This window comes from Fistularia commersonii, chromosome 11 (assembly GCF_037954325.1).
Source record: "Fistularia commersonii isolate RoL2024-O1a breed Wild chromosome 11, RoL_Fcom_v1.0, whole genome shotgun sequence".
Classification (NCBI taxonomy): Eukaryota; Metazoa; Chordata; class Actinopteri; order Syngnathiformes; family Fistulariidae; genus Fistularia; species Fistularia commersonii.
The window spans coordinates 4,084,197-4,104,342 of record NC_141294.1 but is presented as its reverse complement, the minus strand read 5'-3'; the positions used below and the strand labels follow the sequence as shown (position 1 = coordinate 4,104,342).

Genomic DNA, 20,146 nt, shown 5'->3' with positions numbered 1-20,146 from the left:
GACATACATTGCACTGACAGTTAGAAAACATCTAATAATAACAATCTTGAAAATACCAGATTCACACATTTCCACTCAAATGACACTACTTTTACTGCTGTGGATGCCTTGTGAATGGAGGAAGCATATTATGAACGTCAAGGCTACTCTTTGGTTTATTGCAACACGTGAAAATGTCCACTTCTTAAAAGCAAGAGAAAAAAAAGTGAAATATGCGTGGGCTAACTTTTTTTCCCCTCTCAGAATTATGAAAAGAAAAAAAGAAAAAAAAACGCCAGCTGGTTGAGTCTTGTTGCAACAATACCCCGTAGAGTGTGCTATGCTGCACTGCCATCATGAGCTCATTTGCATTAACAGTACGCTTTTCGGTGATTTGGAAGTGTGAGCTAGCGATGTTAATTCATTATTAAAGTAGAGTTGGAGCGATAAATGGGAAAAAACAGCGGTGTCTAGTTTTCGCTGCAAGGCATCTAACGCGTGTATGGGGTGGGCCAACTAGCCAGTGTTAGCTGGGCCAGTCATTATCACACTTCATGTCTGGCGGTGAACTTACTGGAACTACAGAAATGTGACTGTGTTGCTACCCAGGCTGTCGAGACGGGGTGGTTTTATTTCCTGGCTCTTTGGCAGAGGAGCTCTCCCGCGTCCGTCCGCTCGGTTTCTCGTTCGACGTCTCTTCCCCGCTGCTCGGCCGGGACCGCGGCGGCGTTCACGGTACTCGGGCTTGCGGGTCTCCCAAAAAACCCAGCGAGGGAGGCAAGAGAAGCGGACCGGTCTAGCGACTGTTACGGCTCCCGTCTGCAGATGCTGAAAATACCGGACATCTCCCTCTCTCTCTACCCGCTTCGGGTTCGGGTTATTTTACGTCCCGGTGAGGGCGGCTTGCAAAAAGTGGCAATAAGGAAAAGCACAATAGTTACCTTCATATCGTGCACACGGGTGCTGCATTAGCTTGCTGACCTAATTCTGATTTTTTTAACGGCACATTTTTATAATGATCAAACGGCGTCATCATTCAATGTGATACGTCCTGACGTCATTCCTCGGCGACTCTGGAATTAAAAAAATCGGGAAACTTATCGAAATGACATGTTTAAATTGACGCTACCGCTTTATGGCGTGCTGAAAATGTCTTATCTATGTTTCGGGATCGAGATTTTGTTTTTATTTTTGTATGTGTGGCATTAAAAATACTACCGATATGCCGTAAAGTGGTGTTCGCCGAGCGGGCGTTTTGCAAACATGTCCTTACATGACCCGCCGGGCCAGTTATGAGGAGACGTTTGAGGACAACGCTTCGCTTTGAATCCGTGGGATCCTGCCGCTCGGGATCAACTATTCCGGCTTTGTTTTTAAACTAAATTCACTCTAAGCTCCCCCCCGCCTCCCTCCTCCCGTTTAGCACACCATGCCTGTGTGAAATATACAATCACACAAAAAAAGAAAGACGACAGCGCTGGTAAAGAAGTGACATTTACACACGACCGATTTATTGTTTGTATGTTTTTAATAGCAATCACGGGAAAGGCAGCGTTTGTTGCTCGGGTGTGAAAGGAAAAGGACATTGCAGTGTTTAATGCTCCTACTTTGACTTTTGTCGGTAAGGTCAAGGCATTTTTCATTTACAACCAAATGCTCTTGACATACAGATACTCTTAAATACATCTCAACATGTATTACAATGCGTTGAAGAACAGGAGCGCCAGATCAATGTAACACCTCCTGCGGTACAGTACTGAGGACAACTTGTTAAAATGCATGACAAAGGGTGACTCACTTTTACTAGTTGCATTTTTCCCCTCATGATTTTTAGTTATCTGAAAATAGCATAGGGCACTGTATATATACGAAAAACATTTACTTAAATAACGTCATACAAAATTTGCGTTCATGCACAAATTAATGTGCATCTTGATCTCTATGAAAATAGAACCAAAGTTTGTGTATTTACATAGCTGAGAATTGTAGGCGTTAAGGTACATATTCATTCAAAAATAACATTTTTCTTGTAGAAAAGTCAACAGAAGTCTTCAATTTCATTTCCCAACTCCTAAGCAAAGGAAAAAAGGAGAAACAAAGTGCTTTAGTATCATGGCACTATCCACATGCAATTATTCTTTGACAATATATTGACAAGAACAAAACACATGTGATAGAAAAATACTTTTTGATAAAATCACTGTATTGGGTGAAACACAAACCTGAGTGAGAGCAGTTTTGTTGTAGTCAAGTCTATGTCTATAGATGGTCTGACAGAGCAAAGCATAGAGTTTCTCCAACTTGTAGACCTCATAGCCCTCAGTCTTCTGAACAACTCTGTCCAACAGCTCCTAGAGGACAGGTATAATGAAAGCAGTAAAACCTTGAATAAAGCATACATCTGCATTGAAAAAAAGCACACATGGGGAACAATTGAGTCTTCTGCGCCGCATTTGAGACACACAGTGACCCACCTTGAGTTTGCTCTTGTCCACCACCAGACATGTCTCCTGATCCAGGATCTGGAGAGCTTTGTCTCCATCAACCATCTGCTGCTGCTGCACGGTGTTCGTTTGAGACCTTGTTAAACACCTACCACTTCGCTCTGAGACACAGAAGTCGCCACAAAACAAGCTGAAATTTGACATCACTATCTCCAACAACTTGTCAATTGACAAGCAGTCATTACATGCAGAGCCACACAAATGTAAGATGATGCTGGAAGGGGGGGGTAAAAAAAAAAAAGTCAAACCTGTGGCACTGTCCTCCTCTCCTGTGATAGATTCGCTCTCGGCTCTTGATGTGCTTTCAGTCGCCACAACTGTTTGAGCATGACTCTTGTGTTGTACTGCTGCTTCCCTGCTCCCATTGTTCTCCCGTGTTACTGTTTGATATTTGTCAATCCCAGTTCTGCTGCAAGCTTTTTCATTTTCCTCTGTGCTGAACGGTCTCTGATTGTGGTCACCTGTCTCAGAGTGGTTTGCAAGCATTGCAGTAATTTCCCTCCTCGCATCCCCCTTGTTTTGCCCCTTGTTTTCTGACACGTCCACATCCAGGTCCACCTTTTTGGCTTTGTTTTCCTCCTGGCTGTCATTTTCTGCTTTTTTGGTTTTGCATATTGTACCTTTGTTTTCACCAGTTGGACTCATCTCCTGTCTTCTTTCCTTCAGACTTCCCTCTTCCAAAGTGGTCCCAAGACGGTCTTTCGGAGATGTAACAGGCCCTGATTCGATATCAACCACCATCACATCTTCCCTCTCTCCTGGATTTCCCTCCACTCTTTGTGTTGCTGCTTCTTTTGCTGTCTCCTCTTCATCATCTAAATCTTCCTCCTCTTCGTCAGAGCCTAACTGTGCATCATCTCTTGATACATTACACGAAGACTTCTTCTTTGCATATTTACCAGAGGACCAGCGGCTCCTTCGACGTCTCTTCTTTTGAGCTGTAAAGAGCGGAAGGATATCAATATATTTGAGCTTGATTTCTGCAGCTTAAATTATCACTTTTAATCCACAGCTCTTTTTACCTATGTTTCTGGGTGGGGTAACAAAGGAGGTGTTTTTATTGAGTGTAGATGCTGTGGTGGGTATGGTCAGCTCTCTTTGCGGATTCATGTCAGTGACCTTGGCCTCGACATGAGGTTTAGACTTGGGAAGAACATGGTAGAAGGTCGGAGCACATTGTGCACTGGAAAAGTCTGTAGTCATACAAAAAAAGACAACGCAATGCTTCATAAAGTACTTTTTCGTTATCCATTGCTACGAACTAAATTCACTCTGCATCTGATTAACATATTTGACTAAGTAGTCCAGTATATCTGACTAAAATCAAAACATTATTAAAGTCAAGTGTGCAAGATATTTTTATGACAAGCTGACTGCTGGCATATGTCATTGAGTCATATCTGTCCTTCAACAGCTAAGACTATCTTCAGTTCGCCTTCCGGCAGATAATTTACAACTGGGCTAACAGGAATGCGGGAATTACAAATAAATGATCAATATGTTATTCTTGCAGAGCCCCCGCGAATCATAGCTTCATTAACAACTTACTATGACATAGCCACACAAAAAAATGTTACCTCTGCGACTCCGTGACTCTTGGATCTCCTCACAAATCTTCTCGAAATTTTCATCCAGCTCTGTTTTAATGATTGCATGTACAGTATCTTTTAATGCACACGCTCTGTGCCGAATCTGGCGGTCTGGAAGAAATACATCCCATATTGTCTCATTAGTAAATGTAAGAATGAGGGCTTTCCAAGTGAACATGGTAAGTATGTTCTGTCCACTTTATGCACCTGAAGGGTCCCTGTCTGGGTTGTATTCAAGGGCATTTTGCCAGATGAGATCCACATCAAGAAGAAACTCTTTGACTGTCCCATACCGATGGAGATCAATCTTAGTCAGAACTGTTGACAAGTCCATGGGCTGCTTTATCACCTCAGCATAATCCGGAACCTACAAAATGTGAAGGAACAACATTGAAGTTCAAACTTTTTGGGGGAAGGTATTCGGTTGACTTATGGATTGGAACAGGACCAACATCAACTGCATGTATTACTAAATAATCATTACATGTTAGAGTTCAACTTATCTTTTTAAAATTTTGGCATCCCCTAGTGGTGGACAATAATCACAATATGTCCAGCGGTAAGCTGCAAGTGAGAAATCGGTCGATATCAAGACAATGCATAAACGCTACCTCCTCTAGGTCCACAGGCTTTGTGAAAGCCCTGAAGCGCTTATCTTGGGAGAGGCGGTTGGTGACATCGCGCAGGAAGAGGCGGAGCTCTCGGAGAGTGTCTTCTTCCTGCTCCTCCAATTGCTGCGCCTCCTCTTCTGTCAGCTTACGTGGGGGTGGTGGTGGGGCAACAGGGAGTACTTCCAATGCTTGAGGCACTGGTGAAAGAAAAATGAAAGGCTGTAGTCACAGCTGATATATTTATTCAACAATTATTGTCCGTACAATGATAACACTATTGCATGAATGTTGATTTCAATTTTAATCTGGTTTTGAATCAGGCGAGTATATATATATATAGTCAATAAAAAATAAAAAAAAATCAATATTTTTGCCAGAATCGCCAGGATCAAAATCAGGTCAAATCCTCCACCCTACAGTGAAATGAAGTTTAACCAATGAGCCATAAAATTCATTCAAATTCATTGCCTTCATAAAATAAAGATTTCTAAAGAATTATTTTACCAGTTGAATTTTATTTTTCTTATCTAAAGAACAATGTTTAGTAGAAAGTACAATACTTCTCTACCGTTGGTTCAATTGGCATAAGAGGCCACTTCCGTCTGAGAGGTGAATTTTTTTTTTCTAACTTAAACACAAACCTGCTTTCTTTTTAGAGGCCGGGGCTTTGGCAGCCTGATTGATAATCAGATCCTCAAAGAAGTTTCTTCTTTCTCTGCTAGTTGGGACAGGGACATGGAAAACCTCCCCATATTCAATCCGAAACAACTCTTGAACCTGCAACAAAGACAAGTAAGATATTCTTAAGAATGGTTAAGAGTCTAGCCCTCCACTGAAAACATTACTATAAGAATTCCCCTACCTCTACACTGAGATTTGTATGTTGCAGGCTGCAGGTAGCCAGCAGCAATATTGGAGCAAAGGCAGGGATGGAGCTTAGTAGGCTGAGGAAGGTTGCTCTTAAAGCAGGACCCACTGTTTCCCACCACTGTCCAATGTTAGGGATGTAAAGAATACTGGGAGATGTCCGTTTAGCTTCAACAAAAATCTACAATGCAAGTTACATCAAATTATTAGTATACAATGCACAAATATTGCCAAAGGCTGGGGAAAAAAAAACATGATGTTAGATTTCACAGGTTAATTGATTAGTGCATTTTCATCCGCAGCATCCATTAGAAAAGGAGGTAGGGCCCATGAACTACAGTCTGCTGCAGCCATTTGACCATTTAGGTTTACTGAAATGAACACGATGAATTTGACATGGCTGGAAGAAACCGAGCGAAAGGAATGAGTTTTAGTTTTGTGAATACCCTGGTTGGTTTTGGTCTGTGGGTTGGGTTAGTTAAATGTAAGTGTAGAGTATATTGCTTCCTCCAAAAATCCATCCAATAAATTACTGTGCAACAGACTGCACTTCTGATTGCTTGTTTGTGGTATCTCCTTTACCTGGGCACAGGTCTCTTCTGGTGCAGTCGCACTGGCTCCAAACAGCACTGCCATATCCAGCGTGTATACTGTGAATTTCTCTAGAGCATGAAGGACAGCAGGAGCCAGATGTGTGCTCTGACCGGAGCCTGGTCGGCCCTCTAAAAGCAATCTGGGTCGGTAGGATGTTGGCTGGCTCAATACACTCCTACACAAAGAAGAGAAAACTCATTCTAAGAGAAGGTTGTCATATTAAACTGCCTAAATGATCACCATAAAATCAACAGCAAACAATTTTAAAGACACCCCATGTCTCATGGAGTTAAAATCTAATTGAGTGCAAGATGAAGGTCTTGCACTCAAGACTGATCTTTTGAAAAATGGTTCACACAATTTTAAAATTGAGAAAACAAGATGAATAGGACAGTTCAACAAAAAAAAAAACAGTATAAATAAAGTTCTCAAATAGGACAAGATATAACAGAATTAACATAACAATCTAAAGTGATGACCTTATAATTCATAACCAACCTATTAAGGTTGAGAAGTCCATTAGAAGCAGTTGTATGTTGTGAGTTCGGTCTCCCAGAACAGTCATCATCACTCAACATCAGGTCATCCTCAAACCCATTGCAGGGCTGATCTGTAAATACACCGCAGCTTTATACCTGCTGTTTTAATGAACCAGAATAGCAGCCTCAACTTCTTATCTCTAATTCAATATGTAGGGAACTCAAAGTGTAAAGTTTAATGACATGTGAACAAATTCAAATTGAGAGAACTAAAAAGGCAAGACTGTACCATGCTCTCTCCTCCTCTTGAAGCCCTGCTCAGCATGAGGGAACACTCTGCTAACCGTGTGGAGGATTTCCTGCAGGGTTGCACCCAGCAGAGGACCAATGACAGGTATCAAAGCCTTGGCAGGTGACACGACGGCTCTAAGAATCAAAAACGGGGATTTACTGAACAGCGATAAGCAAGAACATGCGCTTTACTTAACTTTTTCAGTTTTACTTTTTGGTCCAAACCAAAGTGGTCATACCTCTGAGCGGCTGGCACCATCTTAGACATGGCAGCCATGAAGTCCTTGTTTGTGATGATGATAGAATTCACATCAAGCAAGAGTTTTTGTGATGAGGAGTAAATCTGTGGGTAGCAGCGTCGTAGTGCACACAGTGCTGCCTCTGAGCACACCGCCTTGATGTCTGCACCACAGTAGCCTACCGACATGACAGAGTATTGTTGGGCCATTGTTAGAGATAATTTTACAAAGACACTTTTGATTGGCCAAATTTTGACAGATTTTTCCAGCAGAAATTGAAATGTTCTAAATTTATTTGTATCCCAAGTTGTTCAGTTAATATTATTCCTACAAGGAAGCTCAGTTGGAAGATAATGTGTATTTTTCCGAGGTGCTGGAATTCAACATTTGTGCATCCATGTATTTAAACATACCAACACATTTATCTGCCAGCTCCTCTAGAAAGCCATCGGAGGGCACGGGAGTCCACTGTCTTGTGTGGATCTTCAAAATGTCCTTTCTCGCCTGCCATGAAAGGTATATCACATTTCCACCAAAAAGTTCAATGTTCTGATGGTTTAAAATGTCATCCATTAACCGGTATATCAGATTAATCTTAAGGATACAGATATTGGAAACTGTAATTTTAACCCTAAGGGGCTGTAATATGTTACAGTATTAAACTGTCCACTATCTTATTGACAATGACAAAGACCTCTTTATATACAGTTATATTTCACCTCTCTGTCCGGCAGCCCAAAGAGGAACTCTCTGTCAAAGCGTCCGGGCCTTCTGAGTGCAGGGTCAATAGAGTCCAGTCTGTTTGTGGCACCTATCACAACAACCTCTCCTCTACTGTCTAGTCCATCCATAAGAGCCAAGAGCGTCGACACAATGGAACTACAGGGAGCGAGAGACTGCGTAAGTTGTCTGAGCATATGACTGGTCCACCTGGTGAAATGCAAGGCGATCGGAGTCACGCTCACCTGTGGATTTGATCTTGCCTGCTTGATCTGACCGGAGCCAAACCATCAATTTCATCGAAAAAGATGATGGATGGACGCATCTGATATGCCTGCAAAACATTAAAACAAAAAACAATAACAAACAAACAAAAGAAAACATGACTTCAGATCAGTTGCACCTGTCAGGGCAGTGTGTTCACTTGGGGGTGTCTGCTAATATTCGTTCTGATTTGTCTGGTTAAAAATAGAAACAAATTTGAAATGTGACAACAACTAAATACTCTCAACAGTGTACAGTTTGTTAATAGCTTGTTTTACCTGGTCAAACAAAAGGCGCAGCTGTCTCTCAGATTCTCCCACCCACTTACTGAGGCAATCAGCCCCTTTTCTCATAAAGAAGGAGACTTTTCTTTCCCCCTGACTGCATTCGTTGGCCAGAGCTCTGGCTACAAGGGTTTTCCCTGTTCCTGGAGGCCCATAAAATAGACAGCCCCTAAAAATCAAAATGAAAAACCAACTTAAAAATGTCACCATTGTTTAATTGCAATCCAGCAAAATTGCAAGGCAATCTTAAAATTAATTAATACAGCAGGTATGTTAATTAACAAACGTTATCATGCAATATGATATTAACCTTTTTAGAATTACCAATCATCTAACACCGTTTACCTGGGAGGCTGGATCTTGAACCTCTCAAAGACTTCTGGGTAGAGAAGAGGGAAGACCACCATCTCCTTTAGTGCTGAGATGTGTCTACTCAAACCTCCAATGCTGTCAAAGCGGACCTGGATAACAGGTGGTGTTAAATCAGATTTTTGTCTCACCACTATAACTAATTACTGTAATTAAAAAAAATCACATGCTAAGGTAAATTTTTCTTTGACAGCAATTACCATTCTAAGTATCAGAAGTATGTCATATTTAGTGGCATGAAATGTGTGCCTGATCAGCTCAGTATAGGTATTTTAACAATCATGTAAACATACAATTAATCAAGCAGGTCCATTCAAACACATGCTGTGCCATGGCACTTACATTCACAAAAATATACTGCTCAAAAAAATAAAAGGAACACTTGAACAACACAATGTAACTCCAAGTCACACTTCTGTGAAATCATAGTGTCCACTCAGGAAGCAACACAGATTCATTTTGACTTGTTTTAAGGACATTACATCAAAGTTGGATCAGCCTGGAGTGTGTTTTTACACTTTAATTTTGAGTGTGATTCCTAATCCAGACCTCCATGGGTTGATACATTTGATTTCCATGGATCATTTTTGTGTGATTTTGTTGTCAGCACATTCAACTGTGTAAAGAGCAAAGTATTTCATAAGAATATTTCATTCATTTAGATCTAGGATGTGTTTTTTAAGTGTTCCCTTTATTTTTTTGAGCAGTGTACATACAAGGATAGAATATTCCTCTAATCATCCCAGAGGGGAAATTTCATGTGGCAACTAGACATGAATTTCTTCACTTGAGGACATTTTACCCCTCATCCAAGAGGCTTCTTCAGTTCTGAATAGAACAACAACTGACTGACTTCAGATTGAGTATGTAATACCTTAAGCCAGAAAAGGATTTGCGTAAAATAAATAAATACTAATTAACTCATTCATTATCTATACTGCTAATCCCCCAGTCAGGGTAATACTAGAGCCTATATCAGATGCCATTGGGTAAGAGGTAGGGTACTCTGTGAACCCTTTAACATTTGATCACAGGGGCACATTTAAACACATAAAACCACTCACTCTCTCATTCACAGGCCTGGGCAATTTAGGGTCTCCAATAACCTTGCTGCATGTTTGTTTTGCACTAGAACGTGCAAACTCCACACAGAAAGGCCTCGAACCAGGAACTCTCCTGGTTCTCCCGATGAGGAAGAAGCCCTTACCACTGTGCCACCATGCTGCCCAGATGAATAAAAATGTAAAGAATCTGTGTTTTGTGGCTTGGTGTAAGGCTGATTAAGATCAAACACCACAAAGACATGAAAAATCTGCATTTTTATTTATTTCTCGGAGAGGCCTAAGATTACAATCTATAAAAGGACAGCTTCCTTACCGTCTTGTCAATGTGCATGGGGTCCACATCAGCAAGGCTAGCACCAATTTTCAGTCTGTCCTTTTGGACCCCCAGGAGATCATCCTTTACAAGGTTCATAGGTAGACATCTGCACAATATCAAAAGCATAATTAATGGGACTGATTTTATGGCTTTTTTCTTGCTAAAAATCATATAAACCATTGTAGGTGTTTTTTTTTTTCTTTTCTATAGTCATGATACATAATACATCGGCAGCTCTCCGTTCTGCCTGTATTCACCTACCTGAGTGTTATAGTTTATACTACATGGGTTGTGGAAAGTAAAATCTAATTACCATTTTGTTTCATAGAGATGTTTGCAGCACAATGGCTGCTGCTCCTCTCACCTGTTGACTGACCTGCTCCTGTTCTTACTTCTCCTTCTCTGGAACGTCTCATCATCTGAAGAGGAGGATGTGGAGTCGCTGCTGTGGATGGCATGTCTCCTCCTGTTAAAATTATGAAAAAGCACAAGCTTGAATGCAATCTCTATGGTGACCACAAGCTATTAATAAAATAAGATATTACTCTCCAAATCAACTGAAAATATAATTCACTGACAGCAAAAAATACCGTAAGAACCAATTTCTGAAAAATAAAGAGAGATATCCACCTTGAACTTATCCATGATTCATACTGTGACTGTAGTAGTTATAATACATGTAAACATTGACACATAAATGACTGATACACTAACCAAACAAGGCAAACAGAGTGCTTAAAATATACAATAATAGATAAATCATTTCCAGGGAGTCTTCTCATTACAGGAATCCGTCACTTTTAACACTGGAAAATAGCAACTGTCCACTGAAAAAAATGGATCTCTGGAAGACCTAAGTTAGTCACTTGGTCACATATGCTGTTCAAGGATTTAAAAGGCATACCCTTCTACAGGTACACCCTGGACCAGTTGACTCTTTCATACAACTAACTAATCACCCTTTTGTAACCACCAATAGACTACATTTACAATCCATGCCTCGAATGATTCAGCTATGCTTGTTTTCACCTATGTTCTTCTGTTTGGATACGTGTCACAAAAATGTAAGTTAAGATAAACACGTGGAATTAAATAGATCCATTTATGGCTCTAGTTGTATGGACATAAATCAAGATAATAACTGAACATTAATGAATTCATAGGTCAACTACACATATATTCATAACTGGGGAACAATAACAGATTTTCTCATTACTGTGCCTCTGTGCACCACCTCTAAATTTCAAATAATGGCGTTAGAATGACAAATTCACAACAGGATTTAAGAATTTGTTGTCCTTTTTAGGAATCACAGCGATTTTTACTTACTTTTTTCCATTTTCAAATTCGGCTGTCCAGAAAACATTCATCAATTTAATAATATCCATAAATTCTACAAATATTTTAGAAAAGTAACAAAGATAATTCTTGATTACTAGATACTAAATCTGCAATTGGTCTACTTTATTTCCTGTTGTGGGCTAGAAATCACTGAAAAAAAAACTATTACGCCACAATTTTGTAAACAGTCGCAACTTCTCAAGACTGTCCATGCTTGCTGCAGAGGAAAATGGTGAATGTGCAATAGAGATTAAGGGCTCCTGCATGTGGACACACTGAAGTGACCTGACATTTCTGAAAGCATAAGCAGAACTGTATCCACTGAAAATGTTACTGGTTCTGTTTACTTCCATGTCAAATATGGAAAGTAGATGTACAGCAGTAAAACAATGCCCAATGATAAATGGATACTGGCAACAAATAAGAGCTGTGTATCAATACCTGTTGTGAAAAGGCAGCCTAAAACCTTCACATATAATACTATTAAAATATTCCACCAACCAAAACCATTGTTAAAAGGTGCAAATTAAAGTAATTCACTCAAACGTAGAAAAAAAAGGATAATCTTACCTGTCAGAACTATTCCTGAATGTGGAAAGAAGAATATTTGAAAAAAAAGAGGAAAAAAGGAAGTTTGGGAGGGAATTTAACTTGGAACAAATGCTTAATAATACTGAAGAGTATTATGAACAGTGAGTGGGCAAAGAATCAACTTTGGTGGAAAAAAGTATTTTAGTGCTATTGATGCATTGAATCGTGTTTTTTTTTCTTAATTGTGTAATTGATGCTTTCATATCCATCTGCAACCAGTATGTTTAGATTTTAAATCCAGGAAAAAGTCATGATTACAACTAACAAAGTACACAATTTTAATTATTATCAAAAATACCAATAGCAATTTTAACAAAAACTGATCCATCGAAAACCTCAATGTTTGTTTAAGTTGGCTCTGTTTTACTTTTAATTCTTTTACTATGCTTTTGAGTATACTATACTGGGAGGCTTTCAATGCAGACCTTTTTATCTACAGAATGTTAAAAATGTTGGCTCATGCTTAATCTTTAAGTCCCAATTGCACCCCCTTCATTCTGAGGTATGAATTTCATGACTGCATGAAACTAAAATAGCAGCTTCTGCCCTCTAGTAACCAAATTGAAACATCAACTGTTTCAGGACCATTGATTACCCCTCGGTAATGACTGTCTGACTGCCAAGACAGTAAGAGTCAGGATAAGATACACAAAGAAAAAAATGAGAGCAACTAGAAAGTGCAATCAATTTCTAAATGCATCTGAATCCACAAATAATAATGATTACATTTAAAACAGTCATGTCTAGTTGTGATTCTTGTCGAAATCTTCTTGTCGTGTCAAGTGGACTTGAATTTCCTCACTTAAAGACGTTTCACCCCTCATCTGAGAGGCTTCTTCAATTCTGATGACCTGTGAGGGTTTCCGAACATAACTGCAAGGGTTTTTGGTGGGTCTAGGTCACGGTGGCTTGTTATGTGAATGTATTTTACATAACAAGCCACCATGACCACAACAAACCACAACAAGAAGATTTTGACAAGAATTCACCATGATATGGATGACTGAGAACTACCAGACATGTCTTGTTGTAATGTACTTGCGCTGCCTATAATTGAATGGCCGGAGTCCTGTACTCGAGCAATTAGAAAATTAGGTAGAAGGTATTAGTCTAAAAGGTTCTTTCTTTCACCAGAAGTTTTGATAAACTGAGCTTTGGCAAAACAAAAAATGTCCATTTGGAGATTATTAGTTGAATGCATAAGGGTAACAGTAAAGATTGAACATTTGCTTTGTAAATACACATTTAAGAATGATTGTTTGCATGTGCCTGCTATGGAAACTGGGACAAATCAGAATCTGTTTTCAAGCTGAGCTTATGATAAGTCATTACTAACCGGCTAGTCCTCCTCCTGTTGTAAGGGCTCCTTGGGGCTGTGGAGGTGAACCTGAATCTCTCTCTAGTAGGAGATGAGTGGCCCTTGAAGTACATGCAGCGCTTCCTGGGCTCTCTAGGTTCTGTCAAAACATGAATGAACTTTGTCAAACCAACAATTTCAGGAAAATTGTTAAGATAATGCTCATAGTTTTTCAGGATCATTAAGTTGTTTTGTTTAAAGATTGGCAAGGGTCTACTGCCAAGAAAGAAAGCTTTGGCAAGCGTCTATGAAATCACTGCAATGTCACTCTGAGGGTCAAATTTTCTGAATCAGTGTTAATTAAAAGTGCTGGTTTTTGACAGCACACTATAGAGACTGGAGAGTTGCTGGAAGGGGAATGGGCTGTTTTTGAAGTCATGAAGAGTCCACGGGAAAGGCAAGCTGGTATTCTGAAATTCTGACATGACTGACGTGATTACTCACCTTCAAAACTGCACATGAATCTAAAAATCAAAATTCACTTTTTGGAATGTTAAGATTACAATATGGACTTGGTAAAAAAATAGATGAAGCGATCGGAAAAATTATAGATAGCTTTCACAGCTTTAGGAAATTCTGAATGAACAGTAGCAGTACCATTCTGTGCTGCCTGGTAGCGAACCACAGTCTTTCTCTGTCTGAAGTCATAACGCCTCTGGTTTTCCCCTTCTTCGACATCATCGTCGTCGTCGTCATCTTCATCTTCATCTTCATCTTCCTCCTCCTCACCATCCTCCTCTTCTTCATCATGATCATCCTCATCTTCTGCTGTTCATTCAAATAAAAAGTAGATTCATATATAAAGCAGTTAAATGTTAATGTTGTCAAAATCTTCATGGACAAGTGTATTCACAGTGAGGTCCACAGTATGGACACAGTAATTTGCACACCGGAATTAGGATTATTCGGCCAGAAATTATTTGTTTTACCTAATAACAACAGATAAAGAGATGAAGGGCTCATAAATAATGTCTATTAACTGTATTAGACCAACATGGTTGCAGAAAGGTATTTAATTTAGCACATCATTGTTCTGTGTAGCTAAAGGCTACATAAATCAAGTTGATTCCATAGTTGTTTTGGTTTATCAGTACTGTGTAGAGCCATTGATTGGTACATGCACAACATGCATTATTTGAATGGAGGGGGGGAAAGAGAAATATATTTTAAAAATACCAATGAGCCATAGAAAGAAACAATTGTTTTATCGTAAATATTGAATGCTGAAGTGAATCAATAAACATTTTTTAATGACTTCAATGTGCCTAAGAGTTTCTGATTCCACCTAAAACTGCATTGTTTATAAAAGTGAGTCCTCTTGGCTTGTGATATATCAAACTGAGGGCAAAAACTAATAGTAGCTCTTTCGTTGAGTACACATGAGGTGATATTTAGCCAAGATTTTATCAGTAACTGCTGCAGCCACACAGTGCAAGCGCATATTCATACATCTAAAACAATATACATTGTGTTAACTATTAACTTACTTTTTTTCGACCCTTAACAGTGTTCTTTACATTGTTTTACCATAATCCATCTCACCTTGGTTTTCCTCCTCTGTGTCTTTATTCTCCACTTTGTTCCTTAGAGATCTTCTCATTCTTCCCCTGGTATACATCCCCAGCTAATCATACATAATAAATTCTAATTAACTCACATGAAAACTCAGAATGCTATAATAAAATGGTAAATATCAAATTTATTGAGCCAGAAGGGTAACATTTTTAAAATGTTAATTACCTGTTCTTCAGGGTCTCTGTCTCTGCCCAGTCTACGTCTCATCTTCTGCATATCATCCATCTTTTGGAGAACAGCCTCAGCAGTGCTAAGATGCAAGCACAGGAAGAATTTAAACAATTTGAGTTATCAACACTACTTTTTATTGCTGAACCTGCCCCCAAAAAATCAGAAACCTGCAAAGGAGGAGAATAGGTTTGGAGCAGAGAGCAACCAAGATGTGGTAGATCTTCCTGTTAAGCTTTAATAGATCGGGAAGAATTGTTTTTGACGACAGCGCATGAGATATGCTGTATGCTGTACACAGTCACTCACTGTGGGACTTTGTTGTTAGATATTCCTTTCTGACATCACAACGGGAAAGGGGGCTGAGGGGGCTTATGAGGGCCCTTAATGACATCAAATCATTACAAGCTACATTTTTTTTTGCTCATTCATCAGTCTCATGGCTGATCTTGACATCCTTCAGAATTTAAGGAAACCACGACTTCTAGGTAGTCGAATTGAGCATCATAAGCCATACTGTGTGGGAATATTTACTGACGTCATGTAGCAGTTGGGAAATGAGACATTCATGCTCTGTTTAGGGTGTCAGCTATCACCACGGTTCATTTCTAAGGATCTACATTCTTCATTGGAAAATTTGTAAGCTTGTTGGATGGGATATGTATTCATTATTGGTAATAAAAAAAATTCAATACAGACACCATTTTTGCAGATTTTTCTACACCCTGGTAGCTCATGGTTTGGGGAAATAATTGACCAAAAGTAAGAAAAATAACTTGCTGCCAAATTAAATGTCATAAAGTAAAATAAATCTCTGCATTAAAGTATGTAAAACACAAAATTGCACATTTTTACATCAACTTTGACCCTTGCATATAAATTAGCTGCTATTCAACTAATGCTAAACCCAAAACAGAGCTTTATTACAATGAAAACTGAAGTAAATATGCATTTAAATTGCTGTCACTGAACTACGCAGCCCAAGGCAGCATGCCAGCAAAGGAGATGGGTGGTGACAGCATGCAGTCAATTTAGGGCGATGACAGGTGGGCTGTTAGTGGGAAATGCAGAGTACAGGAAAGACGGGTAGGTGTGAGAGAAGAAAAGGAGGAAAGGGACAAGATGATTAAAAAACATTTTGAAACTGAGCGGGAAGATTTTTGAAGGAGGTGTGGAGAAAGAGGGCCATTAAATTAACTTACAAGAGGAAAAATCAGAGAAGTTTACATAAATGCAAGAGAAAAGGAAGATTGGAACCTTAATAACATGTGACTTTGAGGCGTGGTTGGAGAAAGTCAAAAAAGAAATTATGAATGTGCAGCTCTGTAGGAGCATGAGACTGTAACTTTGGGGGCTGCATGGAAGGGAGTTCCCATCAGTGTCAGTACAAGCAGGTTTCTGGAGAAACCTAGAGTGAGAAATGGCTACTTATGAGATTGAAAAGGTGACATGAGGAGAACAGTTAAGAAATTAAGATATGAAACTGGTATATTGCTACGGTTTCGGTTACATTGATTAGATCTGCAAAAAGAGGAGAAGAAGACACTTGACAGTTGTGGTGGAGAGCACAAGTGTTAAAAATTAAGTAAGGGAGTATGACCTTAATGCTACAACTGTGAATGTAATTACCAGTCCCTTTCAGAAAAACACTGAAAATCCATGTTTCTGCCCAGTAGTGACCAAAAGAAGTGCAGGATAATTTTAGATAAAAATAGGAGTGACAAAAGGACAGATGTTAATACAGGCTATTATATATTACCCTGCACAGTGCTGTGTGAATAAACATTACACAGAATTTGTGGAACAGCTTGTTTTAATTAAACTGTTTAAAGATGACAAAACCAACGAGGCTAATAGCTGAACTCACTTGGTGATCAGACGGTCATAAAGCACTGACTGATTTCGGGAATTAAGTTTGTATCTGGTGAGTCGGGAACTACGGCGAACAGAACGATCCTCCTCTTCCCGGCTCTGGAGGTTAAAACGGCATCTTTTGGCAGTGGAGGATTCCTCAACTTCAACTGGCACATCTTGAACAATAAAAAACATTTCTTTCAGCAGTTTATGAAAAATCTTAAAATACTAGTCTGACAGAGTTGCATCGTGAGCTATGTCATTGAAAAGAAAAGAAAACGGTTTAACATAAGGTAGTTGGCTCCTACTCACCATTGGATGCTTTTCCTTCCCTCTGTAGCCTGGAGGATTTTCTGAAGAAAATAAAGAATAGCGTCACCCCATAATTACTCAAACAACAGAAATTCAGACTGTAATTATTGATTTAAAAGGAATCAGAGGTGTTTCATTCTAAACATTTTTAGTATTTCAGCAGAACTTTAAATACCATAGTTAATTTTATGCAGTGCGACATCAGCAGACAGCAATCAGAATATAAAATTATGTCAAAATTGAATAAGCATGTTGAATGAAAATGACAAAACTGTCCCTTACAAAAAAATTCAGTAATTAAATCAATGACTGTTGGGACAATGGTAGTTTTGAAGCGCTAATGCCATAAGTGTCGGGTTTTTAATGACTACATTAACACCCCTGGTAGTTTTCCTCTATTTGAGCCAAGAGTCAATGGGCACAGAGAACAGTGATTTATACAGATTCATTTGTGATTGTTGTAAATGATTTGACTCTAATATTCTTTACACCAGAATGAATAATAATTTATTTGTATGTATGACAAACATGAGAAAGTTACAAATGAGAGGGCCATTATTTTTCCTGTGCTCATTGATTATCAAATGGTATAGACTTTAAAAAAAATAAAAGCACTTGGGTGTCTGCTGATAAGAATTAAATATTAGTATTGTAACTCTTTGTATTACCTGGTACAGCAACCCCTTGCCTTTTCTTCACTCACAGGGGTGCTGGACTTGGGTTCCATGTCATCGAAGGAGGTCTCTGACTTGAGTCTTTGGCCCCTGGTCCTTGAAGTGTGAAGAGAACTGTTTCCATCCTGCTTCATCCCACCATGTCCCTAGCATAAACACATCATGAGTTTATCATAGAAATCAATAACAATTTCATTAGGTGTTAATTTATACCTGCTCAATAGAACTTTGAACTCAAGTTTACCAGGGGAATTCTAAGCTTAACATCCAGGTCTGTGAATGATGGAAAACTCAAAGTAAATTACAACAATGAGATTCCCCTCAATAAGTGAATATATAAATAGTTGTTAATATCATTTTCAGTAAGCTGACACTGTATTTTTCAAGTAGCAAAAACTTACATGTTCCTACATGTCAGGATGCATGGATTATTTCAATTAACCAAAAATGCCTTTGTTTATGTGTTGGAATACCATATAATTAATCTTTAGCAAAGCAGTCGATCTCGTGACAGAAAGCAGAGTCTGATTCCTTTTTATCTTGGCTTTTCTTGGGTCACTAAAACATTATCAATCCTACGGAGGCTGCTGCTAACCACTGTCCCAACACTCAGTTAAATAAATGGTCCTACTGTGTGTCTCTCCATTAATGATTTGAATAAGGTCAGATCCTGAGAGTCAGAGAAAATGTTACAGAAACAAATAAGCTATTAACACATTCACTCTGTTGAATATATTTTTTCAAGGGGAATACGTGAGTACATGGCCTAAACAACAAACTGTTTAGATTTCATCCTATGGAAACTGCATTGTGATGTGATTTACAAAACAGTCCACCAGCCTGCAAAGACAGACGTGTTTCTCCTAACCGATTACATATAAAATTAACACAATCGGAATTATAGATTATGAGACTGCACTCATGCTCAAGTTAGCTATGAACTTCAGATAAGTGCATAACTGCACTGATTGAGGACTGTGGATTCGAGCCAGCATCCCTTAGATTCAAATCACAGTAAGGGGAGTATAAGCAACTTTAGTTTCGTTAAAGCTATGAATCCATCCTAGAAATAAATAAAAAATAAATAACTACATACGTAAATAACCTAATCGAATCTAAAAATGTAATTGTTGAAGCAACTCCACAACTCATGTCGCATTTATGAAACTGACTTGACGAGGGTACTAACAACCAGTTGGAAGTCATACGATTAGTTTGATCATTAATTACAATATAATGTAGTATCAAACATTTTCATTATTTGGCCTCGAAAAAAAATGTTGAACTAACAGTTGAAACCTACATGATACAGCAAAACTACTTCAAATGAAAAAAGACTGGGGGTTCTTTGCTGAGGGACATTATGGGTGATGGCTAATCTGTCACTGTGACAAAGTGACCAGGCAGCCCGTTTAGTTAGCTATGCAGGCTAGCAAAATAACAGCAACTTAAGCTTGCGTTTCTAGAATGTATACGAACAACATATGCTAACTGTGTTATTAGACGAGTTGTATGTGTGAAACGCGCTCACATTCAGTCTGCTGTTCTCGAGGCTGCTGAAGCTGTGTTCCATGCAGCGGGAGGACCGGGTCAGCCGGGCGGACTTTCTCTGCGACGCGGGAAGAAGGGACAGAAACTCGGAGCTGGAGTCCAACTCCATCGACCTCCTCTTCGGAGTTGATGCTATACGCTCAGCTCCAACACCACCGCTGCTGCGTAGTATCACCATGTTGGCTCCCAACGATGTTATAGATGCATTCACGGAGGACAATCCACTGCTAATCTTCGATAAGCATATGTTAGGTCGATTATTTATGTCCCACGACTATAAGAAAGCTGAACGTAGACATCCACCAACTGACAAACACGACTTCCTCTCAACCCTTGATTTCTGGCGCCACAAACGTCATCGGAGGTCCTAGGATAACGTTGTATGGCCTGCCGCGCAGAAAAATAGTCCCGCCATCAAACACCATGAACGTTGTCAAATCCATCAAGCGACACATACTTTTGTTATTCGCGGTAGACCCAATATTCTCCTAGTTGTTATTATGTTTATTGTAGACACACTTTATCGGTGAGATCGAGGTTTGTTAATATCTAA

General features: G+C 39.2%; 1 protein-coding gene across 3 annotated transcripts; it reads right to left on the bottom strand.

The window, feature by feature from the left end:
* Positions 1 to 1,488: 1,488 nt before the first annotated feature.
* Positions 1,489 to 19,929, bottom strand: atad2 (ATPase family AAA domain containing 2). Of its 3 annotated transcripts, none has more exons than XM_086154579.1 (30): positions 19,574 to 19,929; positions 18,037 to 18,188; positions 17,369 to 17,409; positions 17,070 to 17,232; positions 15,200 to 15,284; positions 15,002 to 15,083; positions 14,057 to 14,227; positions 13,439 to 13,559; positions 12,082 to 12,096; positions 10,535 to 10,636; positions 10,168 to 10,276; positions 8,767 to 8,882; positions 8,416 to 8,590; positions 8,119 to 8,207; positions 7,873 to 8,032; positions 7,567 to 7,657; positions 7,154 to 7,331; positions 6,913 to 7,049; positions 6,643 to 6,754; positions 6,133 to 6,319; positions 5,546 to 5,731; positions 5,325 to 5,460; positions 4,684 to 4,880; positions 4,280 to 4,439; positions 4,061 to 4,183; positions 3,506 to 3,676; positions 2,732 to 3,421; positions 2,454 to 2,584; positions 2,202 to 2,330; positions 1,489 to 2,050 (listed from the first exon to the last, which is right to left on the bottom strand). In XM_086154579.1, exons 1-30 carry the CDS (start codon positions 19,769 to 19,771, stop codon positions 2,018 to 2,020), a joined length of 4,440 nt encoding a protein of 1,479 aa, XP_086010705.1. In that variant the 5' UTR covers positions 19,772 to 19,929; the 3' UTR covers positions 1,489 to 2,017. The 3 variants fall into 3 exon arrangements, with proteins under 3 accessions (XP_086010705.1, XP_086010706.1, XP_086010707.1); XM_086154580.1 differs by having other exon boundaries at positions 14,057 to 14,224; XM_086154581.1 differs by lacking the exon at positions 12,082 to 12,096.
* Between the last annotated feature and the right edge of the window lie 217 nt (positions 19,930 to 20,146).

Bases quoted from the DNA above. Each gene is read 5' to 3' on its own strand.
- atad2 (XM_086154579.1), bottom strand. From the start codon at position 19,771: ATGGTGATACTACGCAGCAGCGGTGGTGTTGGAGCTGAGCGTATAGCA. The intron at 8,591-8,766 runs GTAAACGGTGTT...TTTGATTTTTAG, and splicing joins TTCAAGATCCAGCCTCCCAG to GGGCTGTCTATTTTATGGGC. The intron at 3,677-4,060 runs GTAACATTTTTT...GTATGACTACAG, and splicing joins AGAGTCACGGAGTCGCAGAG to ACTTTTCCAGTGCACAATGT.